Source organism: Galeopterus variegatus, unplaced genomic scaffold (genome assembly GCF_000696425.1).
Source record: "Galeopterus variegatus unplaced genomic scaffold, G_variegatus-3.0.2 Scaffold1820, whole genome shotgun sequence".
Taxonomy (NCBI): Eukaryota; Metazoa; Chordata; class Mammalia; order Dermoptera; family Cynocephalidae; genus Galeopterus; species Galeopterus variegatus.
Genome location: NW_007727931.1, coordinates 211769 through 235197, shown reverse-complemented (window position 1 = coordinate 235197; position 23429 = coordinate 211769). Strand labels below are relative to the sequence as shown.

General features: G+C 37.8%; 1 protein-coding gene across 1 annotated transcript in view; it reads right to left on the bottom strand.

Moving 5' to 3' along the window:
* Window positions 1-19087, bottom strand: part of ZNF638 (zinc finger protein 638) — an 84327-nt gene extending 65240 nt beyond the window's left edge. The window contains 2 exon segments of the mRNA XM_008579142.1: window positions 1263-2775; window positions 18979-19087. Coding sequence (XP_008577364.1) covers window positions 1263-2573 — 1311 coding nt within the window. The 5' untranslated portion in view covers window positions 2574-2775; window positions 18979-19087.
* Between the last annotated feature and the right edge of the window lie 4342 nt (window positions 19088-23429).

The following is a 23429-nucleotide window of genomic DNA, read 5'->3' as shown; positions in this document are numbered from 1 at the left end:
TAGAATTCTGCAAATCTGGCTAAAATGGGGTGGAATGCTATTCTCTTTTGCTGGAATTAACCCTAAAACAACAGCATCAGATCTAGGCATCAGATTCTTGTTGACTGAAATCTGGTGAAGGGATAATAGAAAGAGAATAAAAGGGCAGTTCTGGAAGGAGGAAAAACCACCAGAAAATTAACACCTGTAGAATTTTAAGCCTATTTAAAGCATACAACCAATTCAAGGTTATGGCCTTAAGTCAAAGTTTCTTCCTAAGGGAAGGACATTCCCTCCGGACCATTTACAATCTAAATCTATAAATCACATTAGTAAATAGTAGAAACTGGTTTCCAAACATATACAAGTGAATAAAACTTACTTGGAAATTCTTGCTCATATCTACCAATGATGACTATAACAAGTACATTCTACATTATACTACTCTTCAGAACCTCTGCAATACTTCCATCTAGCTATACTACCACGAAAGAACCTAAAGCTTCCTTATTTTTTTAAAGACTTTTCTCTCCAAACTTCTAACATTTTACACTCCCTTTTCTGCGCCCACAGCTGGTCCCAAAATAATTAATGCATCTTGACTCATTTTTGCTATGAAGTTATTTTAGGAAGCTCTCTCTCAATGAATACTAAAGATTGCTAGTCCCTAAAAAGCCAGAAAATACTTAAATCAACATTAACTGTCCTTATTGCAAGACTATAATGCCTCTTGGCTGGCTAGTTAGAGTGAGGTGTTATAACACCAAGGTCGAGGCTTTGGATCCCCATACAGACCAGCCACCAAAACGCCAACACACACACACACACACACACACACACACACACACACACACACACACACACACACTCTCTCTCTCTCTCTCTTAAAAGTGTGCAGTACAAATGGGTTATACCAACTTTTTATATGTTTATACTAACAGATCCTCTTATTTAGAAAAAGATGACTCATGTGACATCGTCTTGTAAGTACACAGTTTAAGCTATATAAATTTTATATTGTGTAAGTGGGATAACTAATTAAAAGTTCAAAATAAATGGACAAACTATGTGGGGTGCCCAGTCACAGGAATACAGAAAGCCTAACACTCAATTCAGTACTAAGGACAGGGCTACATAAGATTACAGCTCAGCACTGAGGTTGTAATCAAAATTAATTTCTGCCATTTACCTAATGCCTAATCTAATAACAGCACATGTAACAGAATTTAGACAAAACTTGGGCGCTGAGCATCATTATACAGTGATCTTTTAAAAACACTCACCTTCAAATGACTACATTCTACGTTACACAGAGAACACAAATGTGGAAATATTCTTGGAGATGCTGCATAATAATCATTCATCATAGAAGGAGTTGGAAGTCTCTTCATCTTCTGGGCATCAGCATGTGAAAACTTTGGTAGCCATGATGCTTTCACAATTCCAAAGAGAGACTGAATGGGAATGTCAGTCTCTGACTGATAATTCTTTTTACTTCCTCTCGATCCAACATGTACATTAGATGAATTAATCGCAGGTTCATACGGGACCCGCTCTTGTTGGCTTACAGCTGAAATTAATTTAGATGAAAAAGGTTGCTGGTTCATAGATGTAGGAATCAGAGATTGACTCATTGTCTGGCTAACTGTTTGGTTAATGGACTGGCTGACAGATTTTACAGGTTCAAGGACTGACTGTCCTGAAATGTGTAAGCCTGACATCTTGGTTCCACCCTCAACTGGGAAAAAGGACTGATTACTGGAGGACTCACTGGGGAAGTCCATCTGGTGAAACACATCTTCAACAGGAAACATAGAATTACATATCACATTTGGAGTGGGAACAGATGCAGAAATGCTCTGTGACCGAAATTCATTCTTGACCTCATCAGTTGGACTTTCAGGATCATAAATACGTACTTCAAGTGGATCTTCTGTGTAGCCATATTTGCTTGCATGCCCATAATCAATCACATTACTCGAAACTGCTTCACTACCAAGTGTTTCTTTATTTCTGCTCTGAGAAGGTAAATTAGGTAATCGGCGCCCCATTTTTCGCATTCTTATATCCCTTAAAATTAATGGCATATTTTCAGGAGTCAGCTGTTCATCAGGATAGCGACTAAGTTCTTCTAGGTCTTCATTAGATAATCCAAAACTTGCTAAGATACTTGAGGCACTCTCTTTCGTATAGCGGCTCTGTACTTTAGGACTCTGCTCTGTAACCTGTGTCACAGAACTTTGTTTCACTCCCACTGATGCAGATATATGAGGCTCATCATCCCACCGACTACCATGAGGCTTCCCCTTCTTTTGTTGTACTTCATGAAAATCCAATTTTTCTTTGGTCAATCTTGGGTCAGTTCGGTGCTGAGTTACCTGAACATTCATTCTCTGTGGTCCCATGTTCTGATAAGATTCATGGCCAGCAAATCTGTGTGGAATTCCACGGGCTCTCCCTGCTGGGTAAAATCTTAGAAGACCCATAGATCCAGGCCTCATAAATGGTCCTGGAGGCCTCATCCCAGAAGGGTTAGGTGCTCGTGGCCTTTGAAGTGGAAAGTTTCCTCGAGGATTAAACCTGGGTCTCGACATGGCTATTTTCAAGAAAGCCTGATTTAATAAAGTATAAGGTGGTGTTGAACCATGTGAGGCAACGGCATTCAGCTGCTGAAGCGCCAACTGAGTCTTAATCTGAGCAAAGTGCAAAGGAGATGGGCCCAACAGAAGTGGGTTTGCAATGCCCAGGTTCAAGGAATTCACAAGTGGTGCGAAATTTTCCAAGAATAACACAAAGCTGAAAGTTAAAACACAAATATTAGATCATTTTAACTCACTACTTCATGAAGTGGGTTCTACAGCCAGTGTAAAACATTTTGAAATAAAGCCGTGAAATCATTCTGCATTTCATATAATTTTAGAGTAAAGGCTTATGTGGATTTTTAAATTCCCTCAAAACTCTCTCTTCTTTTCTTTCCTGAATCCAGAACACAAACCCCAAACCTCAAAGCCAGAGTTCATGTATACTGTGTTGTACTGGGTGCTGTCCTAGGTGCTGAGTGGTAATTACAACTCCTTTTAAATAATCTTGAAAAACACTGGGAATTTATTTCACACTTTAATACTGGGGAAAAAAAGATGAAGGCATTAAAATACTCAGAAATGCACAGACCTAATATGTATGTTATGAGACATATTAACAATGAAAATGATAACTGTAATCATTAGTTTTATAAGACGCATTTCTCTAAGACAATCTTCCTTGGAATCAGCCTTCACATCTAATAACTTCTACATAGCAATTAAATTGCATTTATTAAACTGTTATTAAGCAGTGGTTTCTTGCAAGATAAAAATTTCTCGCCAATAATTTGACTACAGAGTCTGACAAAGCAGTGTGCAATAGCAAGGGATTGGTTATAACATACAACATAATACATAACAAAACCAGTCATCCTTTTCTTCAATTCCCCTCATAGTGAATATAGACAAATATCTATGAATAACAATGATTAACTTTATAGAGTACTGGCCACGTGTCAGTTACTGTTTTAAGCACTTCATATGGATTGAGCCATTTAATTCTCATAACTGTCTGAGAAATGAACAGTTTTGTAAACAAACGAGGACACTAAGGTACAGAAATGTTAAGTAACTTACACAGACAAGTGGCCATGCCAGGATTTGCATTCAAGGTAATGTGGCCTGATAACCACTAATAGCTGTGAGAAAGAGTATCTTGTAGTTCTCAGGCACTGTATTAGTTAAAACTGGTTGCTGACCAGCCCATTAGAGTGCAGCAGTACCCACTCCAACCCACTTCTCAGAAAATAATACTTGAGCTATAATTCAGGACCAAGGCCAGCAGCCACATAATTTGCCTTCCTTCTTGCGGTTTAATAAAAGAGCACAGACTATGCCTGTGTTTTCTATCAGGTCTCTACTTTCATACCTGATAGAAATGCAGGGTGGGAAACGTCAGGTCTTGAGGCATTTATGCCTGCTGTGAAAAATTCACACTATGGATCCTATTTGCTGATCATCACTTTCTGGTTCAAGCTACAATTTCACCCATTACGTTACTATATACTTTTTCCTTTAATACATAAATGTTAGCAAAATGCTAATTAAGCTGAAAATGGGCTTTATCTGGTTAACACACTCCCTTCCAACCACTTTTCATACTGCCACCACATTTAATCTTTGCAAAAGGACTTTTTTTTTTTTTTTAACCACATCACTCCTTTGTGGTGCTGATAACACCAAGGCCATGGGTTCGGATCCCATATAGGGATGGCTGGTTAGCTCATTGGGTGAGAATGGTGCTGACAACACCAAGTCAAGGGTTAAGATACCCTTACTGGTCATCTCTTAAGAAAAAAAAAAAAACCCAAGAGGCTGGCCAGTTAGCTCAGTTGGTTCAAGCGTGGTACTGTAACACCAATGTAAAAGGGTTCGGATCCCCATACTGGCCAGTCACAAACAAACAAACAAAAACACACAAGAGTACCTCATACCCTTTATTTCTTAGCTTTAAGATCCAATCAATCTAGCCAACTCTACCTTTCTAATTTTACTAAACACTCATTCTAGCTATGACTTTGCTCTTATTCTTCTCTTCTCACGTCCCTTTCTCTCTTCCAGTCAAAACAACAAACCAACCTCATCCTGGATGCTGACTTATCTGACTTCACTCATCTTTCAAGGTCAGCCTCCATTAAACCTTTCTTGAGCACCAAGGCCCAGAGTGCGTCTTCCAACAACTGTTCTTATTTATTGCTTGTGCCATTTTTGGACTCGTACCTTTTACTTTTGTGTTCATATGCATGGTGTTTTTCAACAATCTAGTGTCATTTGAAGGTATACATTCATTGTTATCACCCAGGCATATAAACCTTACTCCTACTCAAAAGACCCTCAAATATTTGTTAAACTATTTGAACGATCACATCCAAAGTCCCCATTACTAACACGCATAAATTATTAATTTTCAAGTTAGAATGAAACATGCGGATATAACAAAAATTATATAGGTTTCTGATTCACCAGATACAAGCAACAGATGCAAGCTTACTGAACAATGATACCTAAAAGTTCTTTTTAGACAATCATAAATCATGAAACTGTGACTACCTTCTACACAAAATTACTTCCAAGAACAACTCCGTCCTTATCTAATTCTTAACAACCATTGCTTACATAAGCAGTCTGTCATCTAGTCATTCAAACTCTTTCTGCACCATTTTCCCCATTTGGTGAGGACTCCTCTTACAACTTCAGGAGCACAAAGCACTTCCAAATGTAGTTTCTCCCCCAAAATAAAATAGAAAAGGATCAGATCTCAGATTAGACCTCATCTAATTACTACATGTAACACCAAACAAGAATCAGAAGTATCTATATTTTAAGTTCTTTAAAGGCAAAAACCTATGTTATTTCCTTATGTGCCTAGCTATTGCCTTATATTGATACAAGTATTCACTTATAGAATTTAACAGAGCAGCCCTTCACAAACTGTATTACACAAATACTAGCGTCCTGTAAGACTGGTCTTCTACAAAGTAGTTCCCTGGTTAAGAAAGTTTGAAATGTACTGTACTTGCTACTCTTCTTAGAGAACCACAATGCCTATTAGCATATTAAAGACTGTGAGAAGTCCAGTTGTTTATCAAAAACCTTTTTTCCTTTTGTACTTCCCAAACTTGTGTTCTCTTCATGCATATTTTCCCAAGGGTGATATATGAAATATATAATAACTGAGAAAGCACAAGCAATGAACAATCATAACATATTTGCCTTGCAGTATGGAAACAGGATCCTGAGCCCCTCCTTCCTTCACCCTTTCCCCCTCAAGCTTTTAATTTTTGTAGCATGAGGAGGTAATGGTGGGGCAACCCTAGTGAGGAACCAGAAGAGTGGGAGTCATGGGCTTCCACACCCTTGGAGCTGCAGCTACTTACTAATCATGGCAGAATTATTGCTATATTTTAACAACTGGTATAGCTATAGAAGTGTGTCATCCCTGAATACCAGTCCTGAAATGACACCCATCTATCACAGAACAGTCTGGAATATACATAGACAAAAAAATTAAAAGGCCTTTTCACAGCCAAGGAATTTCAACTATCAATAAACAGAGGTTTGGCTTGTTTGTACTTTTTTAGGAGCCTTAAAAAAACGTTAAGCACATTTTTAATCATTTAGGAAAGCTACTGTTTAGTTTTTTTCTCTTACAGCTATCATTCACATCCACTCCAAATAAAATGTTTTGACTAAAAGGACGCTTATATTTATATTTCAAGCTTTCTATTTATAAGGTATTATAAACTTCTCTTTTTCAATTATATAATTCTGAGCTTTATTTTTTTTAAATCTAACCTAAGGGCAGGCAAGCCCCATCATCAGTACCTTTTTTTCTTTGTCAATTAACTATTATGTCCTTCTCAATCAATTCAAGGGAATAAAATTCCAAAATCAAATATGAAGGTACTTCAAAAAGTTTGTGGAAAAACAGAATTAAAAGACAATATGATCTTTCCTTGAACTTTTTAATGATCCCTTGTACTGAGTCATTCAGAATATCTGAAAAAAAATGCTATGTACTCCTAAAAAATTTAGAGAAACAGCCTCCTAGGGCCGGCCTGTGGCTCACTTGTATAGATACAGCAATACTAAAATGTATATGGAATCACAAAAGGCTCTAAATAGCTAAAGCAATATTCAGCAAAAAGAGAGAAGCTGAAGAAATCATTCTTCCTGATTTCAAATTGTATTACAAAGCTATAGCAAGCCAAACAGTTTGCTACTGACACATAGACCAATGGAACAGAATGGAAATCCCAGAAATAATACCATGCATATACGGTGAACTAATTTTTGACAAAAGTGCCAGAATACACATTAGGAAAAAGATAGTCCAGTTAATAAATGATGTTGGGAAAATTGGATATACACCTGCAAAAAAACTGAAATTAGATTCTATTTTACACCATACAATAAAAGTGAACTCCAAATAGATTTTTAAAAAGGGAAAAAAAAAAAAAAAAATAAGGGAAATGGCCTCCCTAGCAATAAATATATTAGAGTACCTTCAAATCCAGCTGTTATTCATGCAAATAATTAATGACATCACTGTTCTAGGCAGGGAAGAACCAAAGTTATTAAGCCAAAACAGATTCCTTCCTTCACAGGGCTAACACCCCACTTTTTAAGATGGAACTAATATATCATAAGAACTAGAGAAACCAAAATGACAAAATATATAGTTAGAAATCTGGAAGTTTCCCTTTTCACACTCAGCAATTAAGAGGGTTTGCACAGAGACTGGAAACTGGCTGAATAAACCACAGCATAATCCATATTTGGCAGCTATAAAAAAGAATGATGATACACATTCCTGGTAGAATATACCCTAAGGATAAGAACTAGTGGGTTGAAAAAAAAAAACTTTCAGGTCGTTTTCATTTTTTAAATTAACATATGGGCAAAAATAAATAAAATGCTGGTTAAAGATGAAACAGCCCAACAACAGTATTACCTAAGTATGTAAACAGAATCAGCATACAGAATCAGCATAACTTATGTCTAAAAGCAAGCTGGTTTCCAACACCAAAGTGGGAAATTAATAGAGCCCCAGGTACTTCAAATCTACTATTAAAAGTTAAGAAACACAAGGGGTTCATCAAGGATGAATGGCATTCACTGATTTGACAATAATTTTTAAATACTGTTAATATCACAGAATTTATAGACTGAACATGACAAGTGAAAGCCAGATACTCAGGACATATGTTTGAAACAATAAATATTGGGCCGGCCTGTGGCTCACTCGGGAGAGTGTGGTGCTAATAACACCAAGGCCACGGGTTTGGATCCCATATAGGGATGGCCGGTTGGCTCACTGGTTGAGCGTGGTGCTGACAACACCAAGTCAAGGGTTAAGATCCCCTTACCGGTCATCTTTAAAAAAAAAGAAACAATAAATATTATAAACTTTATAATCCATAACCATTAAATAATATTCCATTTTCCAGAGAACTGAGTTTCCTAATAGCTGAGAAGGTAATCCTTCACATTTCAATTTGAATGTTTTTAAAATGAATACTTCCTATTAAAATGAATACTTCCTAATATGGGGCCTGGTTGGTTAGCTCAGTTGGTTAGAGTGCAACTTTATAGCTTTTTATGGGGTTTGGATCTCCATACCAGCCAGCTGCCAAAAAAAACAAAGTAAAACAAAACAAAAACTAATACGTACTTCAGCAAGGAATTTTGAGTTTTTAATTTTTCTTTTTCTCCCAGTCATAGAGTATACAGCATCCACTGCCATAGGGAGAAATACAGCTTAAAATTAAAAATTAACTGAGATTCTGAAAAAAACTTTACAGACCCAGAGCATATGACATGGCATGGATGGTTCCCCATTTTCCAGTTTCAGTTACCCATGGTTAACAAGATGGGTGCGAGAAAGACCACATTCACATAACTTTCATTACAGTATTGTTATAATTGTTTTATTTTACTATTAGTTACTGTTGTTAATCTTACTGTGCTTAATTTATAAATTAAACTTTATTATAAGTATGTATAAAAAAAAAACCACTCAATGTGGGTCTTGGTACTTATCCCCTGAGTTACTGTACTGAAAGGCTTTTAATGACCAGAATCAAGATCCACACAGAAAAGATATGAAAACTCCTGGGCTGACGAGAAATTTCAGAATTTGGAGACAAAAATTAGAAGGCAAGTTAGTTAGCTCACTTGGGAGAGTGTGGTGCTGACAACACCAAGTCAAGGGTTAAGATCCCCTTACCGATCATCTTAAAAACAAAACAAAACAAAACAAAACAAAACTTTCCATTCTCAATCCTCTGCCTTCTCTACAGCAATTCCCTTAGTCACCGAGATTCAAAAAATCTTACCCTCTATTTCTAACTAATTACAAAATTGTATGTATTCCTGTCAATACTTCTCTTATGTACTTTTCTTTCTCCCCTTCACCACCCTCACCATCCTATTACAAGCCTTCATCTCTCTATATTACAGCTGGCCTCCATCCCAATTCATTCTGTCATTCACACCTTTTCCTTAGCTATCATAAACTTTAAATCTACAGTTACCTACACAGATTCACAAATGCACTAGCATAAAGACCCAATGTTACAGACTCAAGTGCTTAACAAGTGAAATACTGTCTGGGATTTTCTTTAAAACGATCTAGAGAAGAGAAAGAGACTTAGTTTTGAGGCAAGTTTGATGAAACAGGACTAGTAAAAGTATGTGTTGTGCAAACAGTGCTGGGCCCAATAAAAATGTATCACCTTTCTTCTGTGTTTTTTACATGTTTGAATAGTTCCAAAATAAAGTTTAAGTGTTAAAATACTAGGTACATTTTAAACAGAAAACAAAAGGGGAGGAGGAGTAAAAAACAACCATGAATTACCGAAGACAACTTCATTCTTCCCAATCTAACATTATCACACTAAGGTCTAACAAAAAACAAACTCAGCTAATTTGTAATGATTAACAAGCAATATATAAATAACAAATTCAGATTTAAGTCTAAAATCTCATTTTAGTTATTATTCCCTACATCCTTCCTTCCCACCTGACTTTTTATAAAATATTTCACTGTCTTTGTTTCATTCTACCTTTCGGTGGAAAAAACTTGTGAAATGAAGAAAATAAAAGTAAGCAAAAGAAGCAAATCTCTGATTAAGAATTAGGTTATGCCATACCGAAGAAAATAAACCCTCTGCCTTTTGAGGATGATGATGACATAACCTGAAAACAATGTGACAAGAAACAGGAACCAAAAAGCAAGTGTATACTTGGCTTTAACACCTGGAAAACAACCAAACAAATTAAGACAGCTGTTATAAAGCCTTTTTCATTTAACCCCAGGATCCCTGGTCATAAAGAGGTTTGTCCACTCAGAGGAATTTATGGGTAGCCAACTTATGAAATCATTAAACTAACTTGGAAAAATCTGAGTTCTTAATTATTGACTCCTTTGAAAACTGCAACTAAATAATATTAACCCTTTAAAACAAAATTTTTATTTCTAATTATACAAGTTATATATGCCTGTTACAGAAAATATAAAAAGCAGCAAATAAAACCTACCAATAAAACCATCACTCACCACAGTAACCTAATATTCTGGTACAGTTTCTTCTAGTTTTGTGTATGTGCATGCACAAGTGATTGGGGGCGGGAGTTACACCAAACATTATAGTACGAAACAATGCTATTTGATATTTTCAACTGACACTTTATTTTCCTATATTTAATATTTTTCAAAACCACTTTATTTTCCTATATTTAATATTTTTCAAAAACACTTTATTTTCCTGTATTTAATATTTTTCAAAAATATTTAATGGTCACAAAACATTCTGAAGCTTTGAACTGTTTTATTTTGACAAGTAGCAATTAAAAATCTTTTCTATACCTTTTTTTGGTTTTTGTTTTTGAAGGTGGGCCAGTACAGGGATCAAACCCTGGACCTTGGTATTATCAACACCATGCTCTAACCAACTGAGCTAACTAGCTGGTCCTTCCTCTATGTCCTTTTAAGAACTAAAACATGCCACCGTAAAATGAAAAATATTCAATATAACATGAACCATAAAAATTCTTTTAGAAGCACATAGTAGAAACTGAGTTCTTGAGGCAGTCACAAAGAAATGGTTTGATGGATTAAAAAGATATCGCCGTCAGATCCCATGAAGTATTTCTGAGATGCCCAACACTACCGTGATCAAGAACTGCCTATCATTGTGATGCCAGTCCTCTAGAAGGAAGGGAGCCCGTAATTTTATTTATAAATATTAGTAGACCTAAAATCTCTTAGAATCCAAAACCATCATCAAAAATTAGTCAGCCAGATCATAAAGCCTCCATTATATTCAAAATGAAAAGATTTATATCAAACTCCACACTTGGATTGTATCACACTTCACAGTTTATACAAAGCATTTTAATATGATCTCATTTGAGCTTCACAACAACACTGAGAGCAAAGCAATCCTAGTTTACAGATTGAGTAAAGCCTTAGAACACAGGAAGTATCAAGATCACAACAGAACCCACCTCCCCCCTCAGTGTTCTTTCTATGCTATATTCCAGATATATAAAATGTAAATGTATTTTACAGCTTTGTTTTCCTGTAATTATAAAAAAGTAATACATGTTAATTATCTGCCGCCCCCAAAAAAGGAAAGAAAAAAATCATCCCTATGACATGCAGAACTTTTTTGATAATCTTACCACAAAGAGAAAACTCCCATTAACATTATTTTTCTAGGTATATACCTACGTACCTCACTTAGTGCTGCTGTGTCAGAGCACTGTTTTTCCCAGAATATATAAATTCACTTTGGCACTTAAGAATACAGATATTACAATGGGCAGTTAATACAAAATTCCAATTGTTCAGTCACAAAAACATGTCATCCTACGCTTTCCACAGTTTACCTGTCACTCAATCTGCTAATCTCTCCTACCATATAGATTCAGTCAGCCAACATTTTTCTACCCTAAGTTTTGTCCCTTCGTGTCTCACAAAAAGTATGCATGTCATAATTCCGAAGATGTCCCAAGTGTGAAGTGGAGAAAAAGTATGATGTTAGATATTAAAATGCCAAAATGTGCCTTCAAGGAAATGACCAAAGAAACAGACATCAAAATGGCAGACAATTAGAAACATTATTTGGCATCACACGAAGGCCATCACAAATTTCACCACCACCTGAAAGGATCGATAAACGTCATGACTTCAGATACGAAGAAAAAAAAAAAAAGGTCAATTGCTAATGCACAATGCTAGGAACATATCACCATGACAACCAAGCATTAACAATCTCATAGAGCAATGATTTAATGTTGTTATTATTCCCAGGAAAATAACTCTTTGATAAATGGTGTTAGTACAGTCAGATACACCTTCTTTTTTTGTAGGAGCGTGTGCACTGCATACATAAACGGGTCTCCGAAGAACAACACTGCATTCAATGGAAATGATGCTCCCCTAGAAATGTGTATCAGTGGTCCTGCCTACCTTGCAACCCCTAATAAATATAATGGATTAGTCCAAGATAAACCAGATGATCCAAGTTGGAATAAAGAAATCTTCCCAGGGATTGTTCTGTTTTTTTAATGAGAAAGGAGAAAAGTTGTGGATGTTTATACAACTCAAAAGCTGTTGATAGTCATATTTACTGCTTTACTGTGAAAGCACAAGCACTGAAACAAAATAAAGCCACTACAACAGAGTTTTGCACGACCAAGAGGCACATACAATATTGAAGGTATTCAATACCTACTACAACTGTTTCTGAGGCCTAACTGTATCTTTGCTCTCCCTACCATTTGGTTATTTGCTTCTTTCATGGAGTACATGGGCCAAAAAACAGTCCCATGTGCCTAAAGAGGGTTCCAAAATCTTCAAGTAAGCATACCTAAACTATCTGACTATATGCCTTAAAATGACAAAAGCCCCAAAGTCTTTACAAAGTACAAAAGAGCATACTATACTATCTTTTGTGTAAAAAAAAAGGGGGGGGGGCCGCACAAATATCTGTTTATAGGTATAAAAAGAAACACAGGAAGGATAACACAGAAAATGAAGTTGGTTACCTAAAAGCGGTAATGGACAAAAAGGATTGAGGGGATATGGGAATAATATTTCACAGAACACATCTTATAATATAGTTTTGACCTTTAAAGCATGTTAACAATCTACATTTTTTTTAAACTAAGTCAGCAAAGATGGGAAGGAGGGAAATATCTAAAACTGAAAGCTAACTAGTCCAACCATATTTCAAATGAATACAATAACCTACTGAAGGGAAAAAAGAAAACTAATGAACTTATGAACCCATTATTCAATTTATATATACTCAGTTTTGGCAGAGCTCGAGAAAAGGGGAGCACAACAAATTTTCACTCTTTTTAGTAGGTTTGTTTTCTGTAGTGGTATGGGTGAAGCAATTCTGAAACTAGTTCAGATATGATAGGATTCAGCAAATAAGTAAATGTTTTGATGGTGTTGGGAATCAGGACTTTCACTGTAGAAGTCAAGACATACAAATGTGAAATGGGAGAAAGAAGAAAAACGTCAACAGTATTAAATTATAAAACACTATAAAAACCAAGATTCTGTAAGTCTATACCTCAATCAATCAATGGGGAAGAAGTGGAGGCTCTTACAGAGTGCTGAGTACCTACTAGTAAATGTAGAGGAACAGATGAAGTTGAGGGAAATTTTAATGAGTAGGACATTTGCATGGTCTTAAAATGTCTCTCCAGAAATTAGTTCCAGGGGTGGGGTGGGGGGCAGCAAACACTTCAATCAAAACATCTAATCAAACATATCGCCCATGAAGGGCAGATGAACATTTTGCACCTCCAAATCTGATACCCTGGGGGCATATCAGCACTTACATGACTTTTCTGTCCAGGGATGCATAATCTGAATCTAATCAGATTACGAGGAAACATCAGATAAATCCAAAATGAGAACCACTCTATTAAAAAGAAAAGCAAAGCAGATTCTATTCTTCAAAATGTCAACTTCACAAAAGATAAAGGCAGGCTATGTAAATGTTCCAGATTAGTGAAGACTAAAGAGACATGACAAATAAATGCAATATCTGATCCTAGATTGATCCTGTATTGAAGGAAAAAACAAACAAAAAAACCCCCCTGCTATATAGAATATTATTGGGTCAATTGACAAAACCAGAATACAAACAGTAGATTAAAGAAGTTTATCAATGTTAATTTTACTGAAGTTGATACCTGTACTATGACTATGAAAGAAAACAACCATTATTCTTAGGAAATATACACTGAAGTATTTAGGGATAAAGGAGCACGATATATGCAACTTACTGTCAAACAGTTCAGGAAAAAAGAGAGTATGAGTGTGTGTACATGCAGAATAGGAAAGGGAAAGGGAGAGACAGGAAATTCCCATCACCAGAGCTTAAATTCATTCAAAAATAGTCAATGACCCAACATTTTCTATCCAATACTGGACTATGCAACATCTTAATGGTATACTAAGTCAAAACGATTTTAAGCAAGTATGGCAAGGGGCAGAAAACCTGCAATACAATAAAGAGTATCAGCCCCAAACACATTTTTGGATTTGGCCCTTCTTTTTCTGCATCATGTCCACTCCCTATTCACTTGTTAGTCAGCGCATTATGCAATCCATAATAATCTGATCTTTGGGGAAATTTCCACTGATCTGAAGATACCCACCCTGCTAGGAGGGGTGCCAGTGAATGACTTCATGCAAAATTGGTTAACTCCCATAAATAAAATTTAACACTATTAATTCAGCTTTAGAGAGGTACTGTAGCATACTGTTTAGAAACTTAGACCCTACAGTGTTTTAATTCTGATCCAGCTGCTTGCTAACAACGTGACCCTGAGCAAGGTGGTTAACCCAACCCTGTTTCATCATGCAAAAACGGAAATAAAAAGTGCCACTCAGGGCCAGCCCCGTGACTCACTCGGGAGAGTGCAGGGCTGGCAGCGCCAAGGCCGTGGGTTTGGATCCTATACAGGGATGGCCGGTGCACTCGCTAGCTGAGCGGGGTGCAGACGACGCCGTACCAAGGGTTGGTTGCGGAGGGTTGGTTGTGATCCCCTTACCGGTCAGGGAAAAAAAAAAGTGCCTACTCAGAATGCTGTGAATATTAATTACAATTATAACTTCTGACACACAAATAGGTGCTCAAAATGATAGTTAACAAATCCATTTCTTAATAAGCAGGTAGATATTTGTTCTTTTTATTAAGATTTGGATAATTTCTGAAAATTACAATATATGAGAAATAAGGGGCCGGTCCCATGGCTCACTCGGGAGAGTGCAGCGCTGGTAGCGCCACGCCAAGGCCACGGGTTCGGATCCTGTATGGGGGTGGCCAGTGCGCTCACTGGCTGAGCATGGTGCAGACAACACCAAGCCAAAGGTTGTGATCCCCTTACCGGTCAAAGAAAAAAAAAGAAATAAGAATTGCTTACTTCTACCTTTCAGTATTTACTAAATTGAGATCTAGCAATTACTGAATACATTTTAAAAGTCACATCAAAATTCATGGATTCAGACGTTGATGAAGCAAAGCATTATCTAAACAACGTATAAAAAACCAGTTCTTTTCCTTCAACAAGTGAACTGCAAGGAAAGGTAGGTGGGGAGCTTCTAAATGAATTTAGGAGATATATCAACTAATTATAAATAAATTGCTCCAATTATACAACTTACTTGGAGGGCTGACTGATCAGCTCAGTTGGTGTTATAACACCAAGGTCAAGGGTTTGGATACCTCTACAGGCCAGTTTCAACAACAACAACCAACCAACCAACCAACAAACAAACAAACAAACAAACAGTCAAGGGTTTGGATACCTCTACAGGCCAGTTTCAACAACAACAACCAACCAACCAACCAACAAACAAACAAACAAACAAACAAATAAATAAATAAATCTTATTTGGATTCTGACTCCTAAAAATTGTTTGTGTTTGTGTGTGTGTGTGAGAGATACAAGTGGGGAAATTTGAATACTGTCTGAATATCTTGATCTAAGAAAGTATTATTAATAACTATTAATAGTAACCACTGTTGCTACTGTTAATTATTAATTAATTTAGGTGTGATAAACATGTTTTTTTCCTAAATATTTTAGAGAAAGTTTTGAACTACATATTGGTGAACAGATATGACACAGGATCTGCTTAAAAATAGGGTAGAGATGAGACAAAAATGACCACTGGCTTATTATTATTGAAGCTGGTTATAGGTACACGGGTAAATTATAATATAATTCCCTCTACCTTTGTACACATTTAAAATTTTTAAGGAAAAAAAATTTTTTTTAAGTTTAAAAATTCAAAAGTTGACAACTTTCACTCAGCAGAGACAATAGAGAAATTGGCTGAAAGTTTAATAAAATGAAGACTGGAAAAAAGTATAAAAACAACAGACTGGAATAATATATTATGGTATTTAAGGTGTTCAAAAGAGTTGAAAAATAACCCAAAATATATGTAGCCCAAGGTAACCACTAAGAAAATACTGTACATATATCTTAAACCTATTTCTCCTATGCACCCTGAACTTTCTCAATCCAAAACCTTTGTTATTCTTGACTCTCACAAATCATTATAGCTATGTGTTTTATTTCTACATCTCCCCTTTTTCTCACCCTTCTTCCTTTCCTTTTATTCTCTTCTCATCTTCCACATACTATTATTTTCCTTCCATTTTCATTTTTAGCCACGAATTTCAGACTAAACAAAGTTGAAGCAAGAAAGAGTAAATAAGATGGATACAAATAGGGGCTTACTGGTTTTAGCCACCAACACGATTACTCAACTTGGAGGATCTCTAAACCACCACATTATCAGCTTCTGTTTCCTTGCAAAACAGCCCAAACTGTGTTATTGAGTTCCCATACTGGGAGCACTGTTTCTTAGTATGTAAAGCACTTTATAGCATTTTATTAAGAATTTGGCCATTTTTATTCAAATCTTGATCAGTGTACATTTGGAGTCCAGGCTCTGGCAACTACCCCCTAAATTCATTCACTCAACATCTGAGCATTTAATACATACCAGGCACTGGAACAGATACAAGGATTAACATTAACAATCACATAAATAAATGATTACAATATATTTTAATGAATGCTGTGAGAGGCATGTATAAAGTCTATAGAAGCACAAAATATTTTAATGAAAGTTAGATGATCTTTCAACTTTGAAATTCTATTAAAGTCCTTCAAGCCTCTTCTTTTTCATTAAAAGGAAAATATATTCATAGGTTGCAATTTTCTACCAAAAGATGCTGCCTAAGCACTTTAAAATTTGAAATAAAAGGGACTGGCCCATGGCTCACTTGGGAGAGCATGGTGCTGACAACACCAAGTCAAGGGTTAAGATACCCTTACCAGTCATCTTTAAAAAAAAAAAAAATTGAAATAAAAGTAACAGCTAATGTTTATTAAGCACTTAGTATATTCCAAGGGATAGGAGCTTTTTGTACATTGTCTTACTTAATACTCACAAAAATCCCAAGCAGGTAGTAGTAGTTCACCATTTTACAGAGAAGGAAACAAAAGTTCAGAAAAACTAAAATAACTTACCCAAAGTCTCACACATACAGTAACAGAAAAACAGGGATTCAAGTCCTGATCTCCTTATTCCAAAGCCTATTCTCTTCTCACTAAACCATCAGTCTCATATTCTTCCACTACATAAAAACAAAATTTCCAAAGATCACCTTCTTAACAGCACTGGAGAAAAACTCTAAAAGACAGCCACAAACTACAAAGTGATGATTGACTGCAGGAACTTTCTGTAAACTAGAGTATCTGCTGCACACACCCTCCATAATAAAAATGCAAGAAAGACTACAAAACTGAAATATAACAAACATACCAGGTAATGGATATGTGACATGAATATAGTCCGAAAATTCATTAATAAAAACAAATGAAATTTTGTGATTTCTTCCAACCTGGTTCCAACACAAATGACCAAGAAGGGAATAGCCCAGCATGTTTTAGTGTATTAACATGTTGGATTCCACATAATTATTTACAAGTACATGCTACAGAATATGGTAATACAAAATAAAGTGTATATAAAATGCCGTCGAATAAGTTTTTTTTAAAAAAGTAATGCAACATAAGCCCACTAAGTCTAGGATGTATAATCATTAAGAAAACTTAAACCCGTTCTGAAGTAATTAATGTATGCGTTTATTTTTCTGGGTAAACTTTCTTAAATTCATCTTTTTTTTAATAAAATTTTTTTTCAAAGTTATCAGTTTTTAACTACAAATCTGAACCAGCGAACACAACATACCTGAAAAATTAGTTAACCCTTTACAATAAATGAGGGAAAAAAACGGAGAATTTTTTTTGTGTACACAATTCCAAAGTTGATTAGAAAAAAAATTTGAATCAACATAAATCGCTTGATAAATTTTTCTTCAGAACTCTTTCAGACTAAGAGTATTCCCTTCCCCAATCCCCAAACTTCATCTAAGAGCAAATTTTAAGATTAAGAAAAATTAGCCTGAGGCAGCCTTCATTATCTAGATCAAATGGAGATTTTGTAAGTCTCCCTCATTCGCAGTTACCTCAAATAACAAAAGACCAGATTCAAACATCCTGAAGGACTCAAAGTACGTGATATACGTTTCCCCTTTAACAGAACGGGCCCAAGCTAGGAATCACAAAAACCACCGACGTCCCGTATTCACGATTCCTCTGAGAAATTTGGGACGAAGTATCACAGCCATCTACGAACCCTCTGTATCCTACACAGAGGTGACATTTTCTTTGCTTTCATAAACGCACAAGGCAGGCATAAGGTACCGGCCCGCAAAAGCCGCTGGGTCGCAACATTCCCCCCTTCATCCCTTCTTCCCCTTCCCCAGCCCCAAACACAAACAGGCTCTTCTCTCCACGCTTCTTGCACAAACGTCGCTGGCCGAAGGGCTCGGCTCAAACTCCACCGCCTCTTCGGGCCCGATGGGAACGGTACCTCCCTCCTCGGGCTCCCTCACCACCGCTTCCTTGGCTGTCAGGCCTGGCGCGGCCTTGGCAGGCCCCGCGCCGATGGGGAAGGGGCCTCCTCGGCCCTGCCACACGGTTCTTCTGTCCCTCGGCCCAGTGCAACGGCGTCAGGAGGCTCTTCTCGAGGCAGGGTGCTACACGGGTGCCCAGCCGGGCCCTCCTGGGCAGTGAGGTGAACAAACGCGGGAGCGGGGTAGCCCAGCTCTCCTTCCCATCCCGGGGGTCCCCCAACCTCCTCCCGCCCCCGCCGTCTGCCCGCCGCCATTTTGTGCGCAGCCGCTGCGACACATACAATAGTCGGCCCGACCTCACAGGAAACGCTCAGGAACCCCGCGCTACGGGCCCCCGCCTTCCAGACCCTTACTCCCCACAAGGCTGCCGTCCCACCTATGCCTACCCGACTGACAGCCGGATCCCAATCGCGCCCCACACAGTTTAGCACTTAGCCTCCAGTCCCGACGCCGAAGAAGCTACCGCCTCCAGCGAGCTGCACGCATGCGCGCCTCTCAAGCCTCTGCGAGCCCCCGTCCGCTCCCGGCGCCTGCGTACCGCCGGCTCCGCGCTCGCCTGAGGCACCAGCAGAGGGACCGAGTAGCTCGCATCCGGAAGAGGGCGCTCCCGCGTTGTGACGTTCCCGGGCGCCTGATGCAAAACTCAAGTACGGTAGCTTGTGCCTTTGCCGGTTCTGTACCTGTCCGATCCAAACCATGCTCGTTCTTTGAAACGTGTATTGTCTCACCTCCGCCATGAAGTCTTTCCCGGTCATTTTTGCCTTCAATAATAACAGCAGAATAGGTAATGCTCAACTGGCACTTTATACCATAATGTTTTGTATGGATTTTGCCTGCCTTTATCTTCTCGCATTGTACATTATTTTTCATCCCTATAGCAATGATGTGATATATATCACTCAAAATGTCAGGAAACTAGAATTCAATTAAAGCTTACTGAACTAAAAGCTTAACGCTCTGAAAATCCTTTTGTATGTCGTTTCACAATAAAAAGACCTACTTGTGTGGTAGAGATTTTTAATCCTCATTTTACCCGTGAAAAACCTTGGGTTGAGAAGGTAAAGAATTGTTTTCTTCAAAGCTTTATCTTCCCAAGGTTACTTACTATACCAATGTGAAAACTCAGTCGTTGGACAAAATCTGGTAAAACTCACGAGCCCTGCCTTGTGGATACCACACAAATCACACCACCCAACCTGAGTCCCACACATCAGTTCTACCTAGCACCCAAACAAGATGCGTTTCTTTTATTCACCGTAAAATAAACACAGGAAAGGCTAAAAGTATTTTTTTAAAAGATATCTTATTGGATTTTCATTTCAAACTAAAAATCTTGCTAGGGGTAACAAGCCCAAAACAAGGAAAAAGCCAATAAGCTCTCCCTTAAACCCCAAATAACCAATGTTAAAGTTTGAGGACTTTCCTTCCATACATTTCTTTATATTCATACAAACATACATAGACATGTTATTTGTGTAACAGAAAACGTTCTTAATTCTTTTTTTTCCAAAAAGGTACACACATTAGCCTGTTATTTGCCTCCTCTGATTACTTAAATTGCTCCAAGTAAACCAATAATGGGACTGCTGGAATAAATGTATAAGTATATATATACATTTAATTTTAATAGGTATAGTCGGAAAACTTCCCCAAAAGCTCATAAAAATTCCCACTTCCACTAAATAGGAGAATAACCATTTCTCCACAAACTCATTTCTTTTTTTAAACTCTGAAATACTTTACATATTATTGGATTTGTTGGCTCTTTAAAAGTTTGATAGAATTCACTTTTGAAATCTTTTGTCTGGTGCATTTTCTGAGAGTTGTTCTTCAGCAACTTTCACTAGATACTTCATGATATTTGGTTTGATAAAAATTTCTCTGCCCCACAATCAATGTGGTAATTTGTATTTTGCTAGGAAAACATTCATTTTACCTAGGTTTTCAAATTCATTTCCCTAGAGTTGAGCAAAGTAACCACTTAACCTCCTTTCCTTTTCTTTATGTCTATCCCTTACATGGCTTTATAAGCACTTCCACAGCATTTATTACCTTCCAGCATATCAATAATTTATTTATTATTTATTTTTTATCCATATTTCTCCACTAGAATGTGAGCTGCATGACGTCAGGGATATTTGTCTTTTTTTCACTGCTTTATCTCCAATACATAGAACGACACTTGGCACACAGTAGAAAATCAACAAATATTTGTTGAAAGGATGAATGATTCTGATGGGTAAAAAACTGTGTGTGTGTAATTGTTGAGCATTTTTTCATATCTGCTAGCTATGTGCATTTCTGCATTTAAAAATTCATTTTCATATTCTTTCCTCATATTTTTATTTTTATTTTTATTTTTTAAAGATGACCAGTAGTTGATCTTAACCCTTGGCTTGGTGTTGTCAGCACCACGCTCAGCCAGTGAGCTAACCAGCCATCCCTATATAGGATCCGAACCAATGGCCTTGGTGTTATCAGCACCGCACTCTCCCAAGTGAGCCACGGACCGGCCCCCCTCATATTTTTAATAAGCTGATTGTCTCTTATCAGGAAGTAGTTCTTACTATATAAGGAACATTAAACCTTTGTCAAATATGTTGTAATTGGCTTCTCCCCGTTGATATTTTGTTTCTGAGTGTCTAAAAACTTTAAACATTCACATAATCAAATCTATCAATCTTTTCTTTTATGACTTATGAGTTTTCTTTTTTGTTTAGGAAGCCTCACCCACCCCCTGGAAGCATACACACCCAGAAATTATACAGAAATTCTCCTAAGTTTTCTAAATTTTTGCTTATAACTTTACAATTTTATTTTTTGTATTTAGATGTTCAGTCAATCTAGCATTTATTATTTTCATGATATGAGGTAAAGCTCTAGCTTCATTTTCTTCCGAATGAATCACGAGGATCCCAGATATTAAGTAAACCATTCTTTCACCCATAATTGAAATGTGTCTTCCCTTAAAAAAAACAAGCAACAACAAAAACTAGTTAGTTCTGTTTATAAACATGGATTTATAGACCTTCTAATCTAGTTTAACAATCTATTTGTCTACCTGTGGATCAGTGCCATTTGGTCATTGATTAACTCATCCAATAAACATGTATTGTTTACATTTTTATTTTATGTATATTAAGATTTTTTTTTTTCTAAAAGATAACCGGTAAGGGGATCTTAACCCTCGACTTGGTGTTTTCAGCACCACGCTCAGCCAGTGAGCGAACCGGCCATCCCTATATGGGATCCGAACCCATGGCCTTGGTGTTATCAGCACCGCACTCTCCCGAGTGAGCCACAGGCCGGCCCATATATTAAGATGTTTTGACATCTTAAAAACCTTTCTGGCTAGGGAGAAACTGCCCCTCCCCCAGCTAGTTAATTCTCAGAGACAACAAAGGGTTCACCCCGGAGCATGCCTTTGATATGCAAACTAACCGATCCAGAACCGTCTTCCTCTATTTGGTCCTTACACCCCTGGAGGCAATATTCCTCTTCTCTAATCGTCACAGGGTCAGGTCCCTGGCCACCCCTATGGTTTAGAGCTCCCCCAAATTATTTAAACTAGCCAGTTCTGTCTTGCCTTTCCCTCTGAAATTCCAATAAAGGTCAGCACCACGCCCACCCAGTGAGCAACCGGCCATCCCTATATGGGATCCGAACCCATGGCCTTGGTGTTATCAGCACCGCACTCTCCCGAGTGAGCCACAGGCCGGCCCATATATTAAGATGTTTTGACATCTTAAAAACCTTTCTGGCTAGGGAGAAACTGCCCCTCCCCCAGCTAGTTAATTCTCAGAGACAACAAAGGGTTCACCCCGGAGCATGCCTTTGATATGCAAACTAACCGATCCAGAACCGTCTTCCTCTATTTGGTCCTTACACCCCTGGAGGCAATATTCCTCTTCTCTAATCGTCACAGGGTCAGGTCCCTGGCCACCCCTATGGTTTAGAGCTCCCCCAAATTATTTAAACTAGCCAGTTCTGTCTTGCCTTTCCCTCTGAAATTCCAATAAAGGCCTTGGCGTAGGCTCTCCCCACACTCCTGCCCCTTCTGCTTCCTGACTGACCTGGGTGTTTCCCCACGTGGCCCTGCGTGGCCTGCCTACCTCCTGTTTCTAGGAGCTGTGAGTATAGTAAACTTTGTTTTCCTGAGCCTCTCCGGTGTCTCCTGTTATGGCCACACCTGACTATCACATAAAAGAACACAGAACAAAATACTACTTGAGGGTGCCCTCATGCCAGGAAATAATTCTAGGCACCAGCAAGTCAATGGAAAACCGGATATTAACACTACATCCTGCCCTCATGGCACGTACAGCCTTGATCAGGGAAATAGAAAGTTAATGAATGAATATATATATAGTATGTCAGATGGTGATAAATGTGTGGAGAAAAACAAAGCAAGATCAGGACACAGGGAATGAAGAGGTAATAGAGGCTGTAATTTAAAATAAGATGGTCAAGAAAGGCTTAACTAAGATGATTTGAGCAGAAAACTGACTGAAGTATGTTAATAATTCACAGAGATTCCTGAGAGAAAGAGTAATCCAGGCAGAGTGAACATAAAATATAAAAGCTCTGGGGCCGGCCCTGGGGCTCACTCAGGTGAGTGTGGTTCTGATAGCACCGAGGCCGCAGGTTCGGATCCTATATAGGGATGGCCTGTGCGCTCACTGGCTGAGCGTGGTGCAGACCACACCACACCGAGGGCTGCGATCCCCTTACAAGTCAAAATATATATATATAAAAGCTCTGAGGTGAAAGCCAGCTTGGCGTACATGAGAAACAGCAAAGAAGGCCAAAGAGGCTGCAACAGCATGAGTAAGAAAGG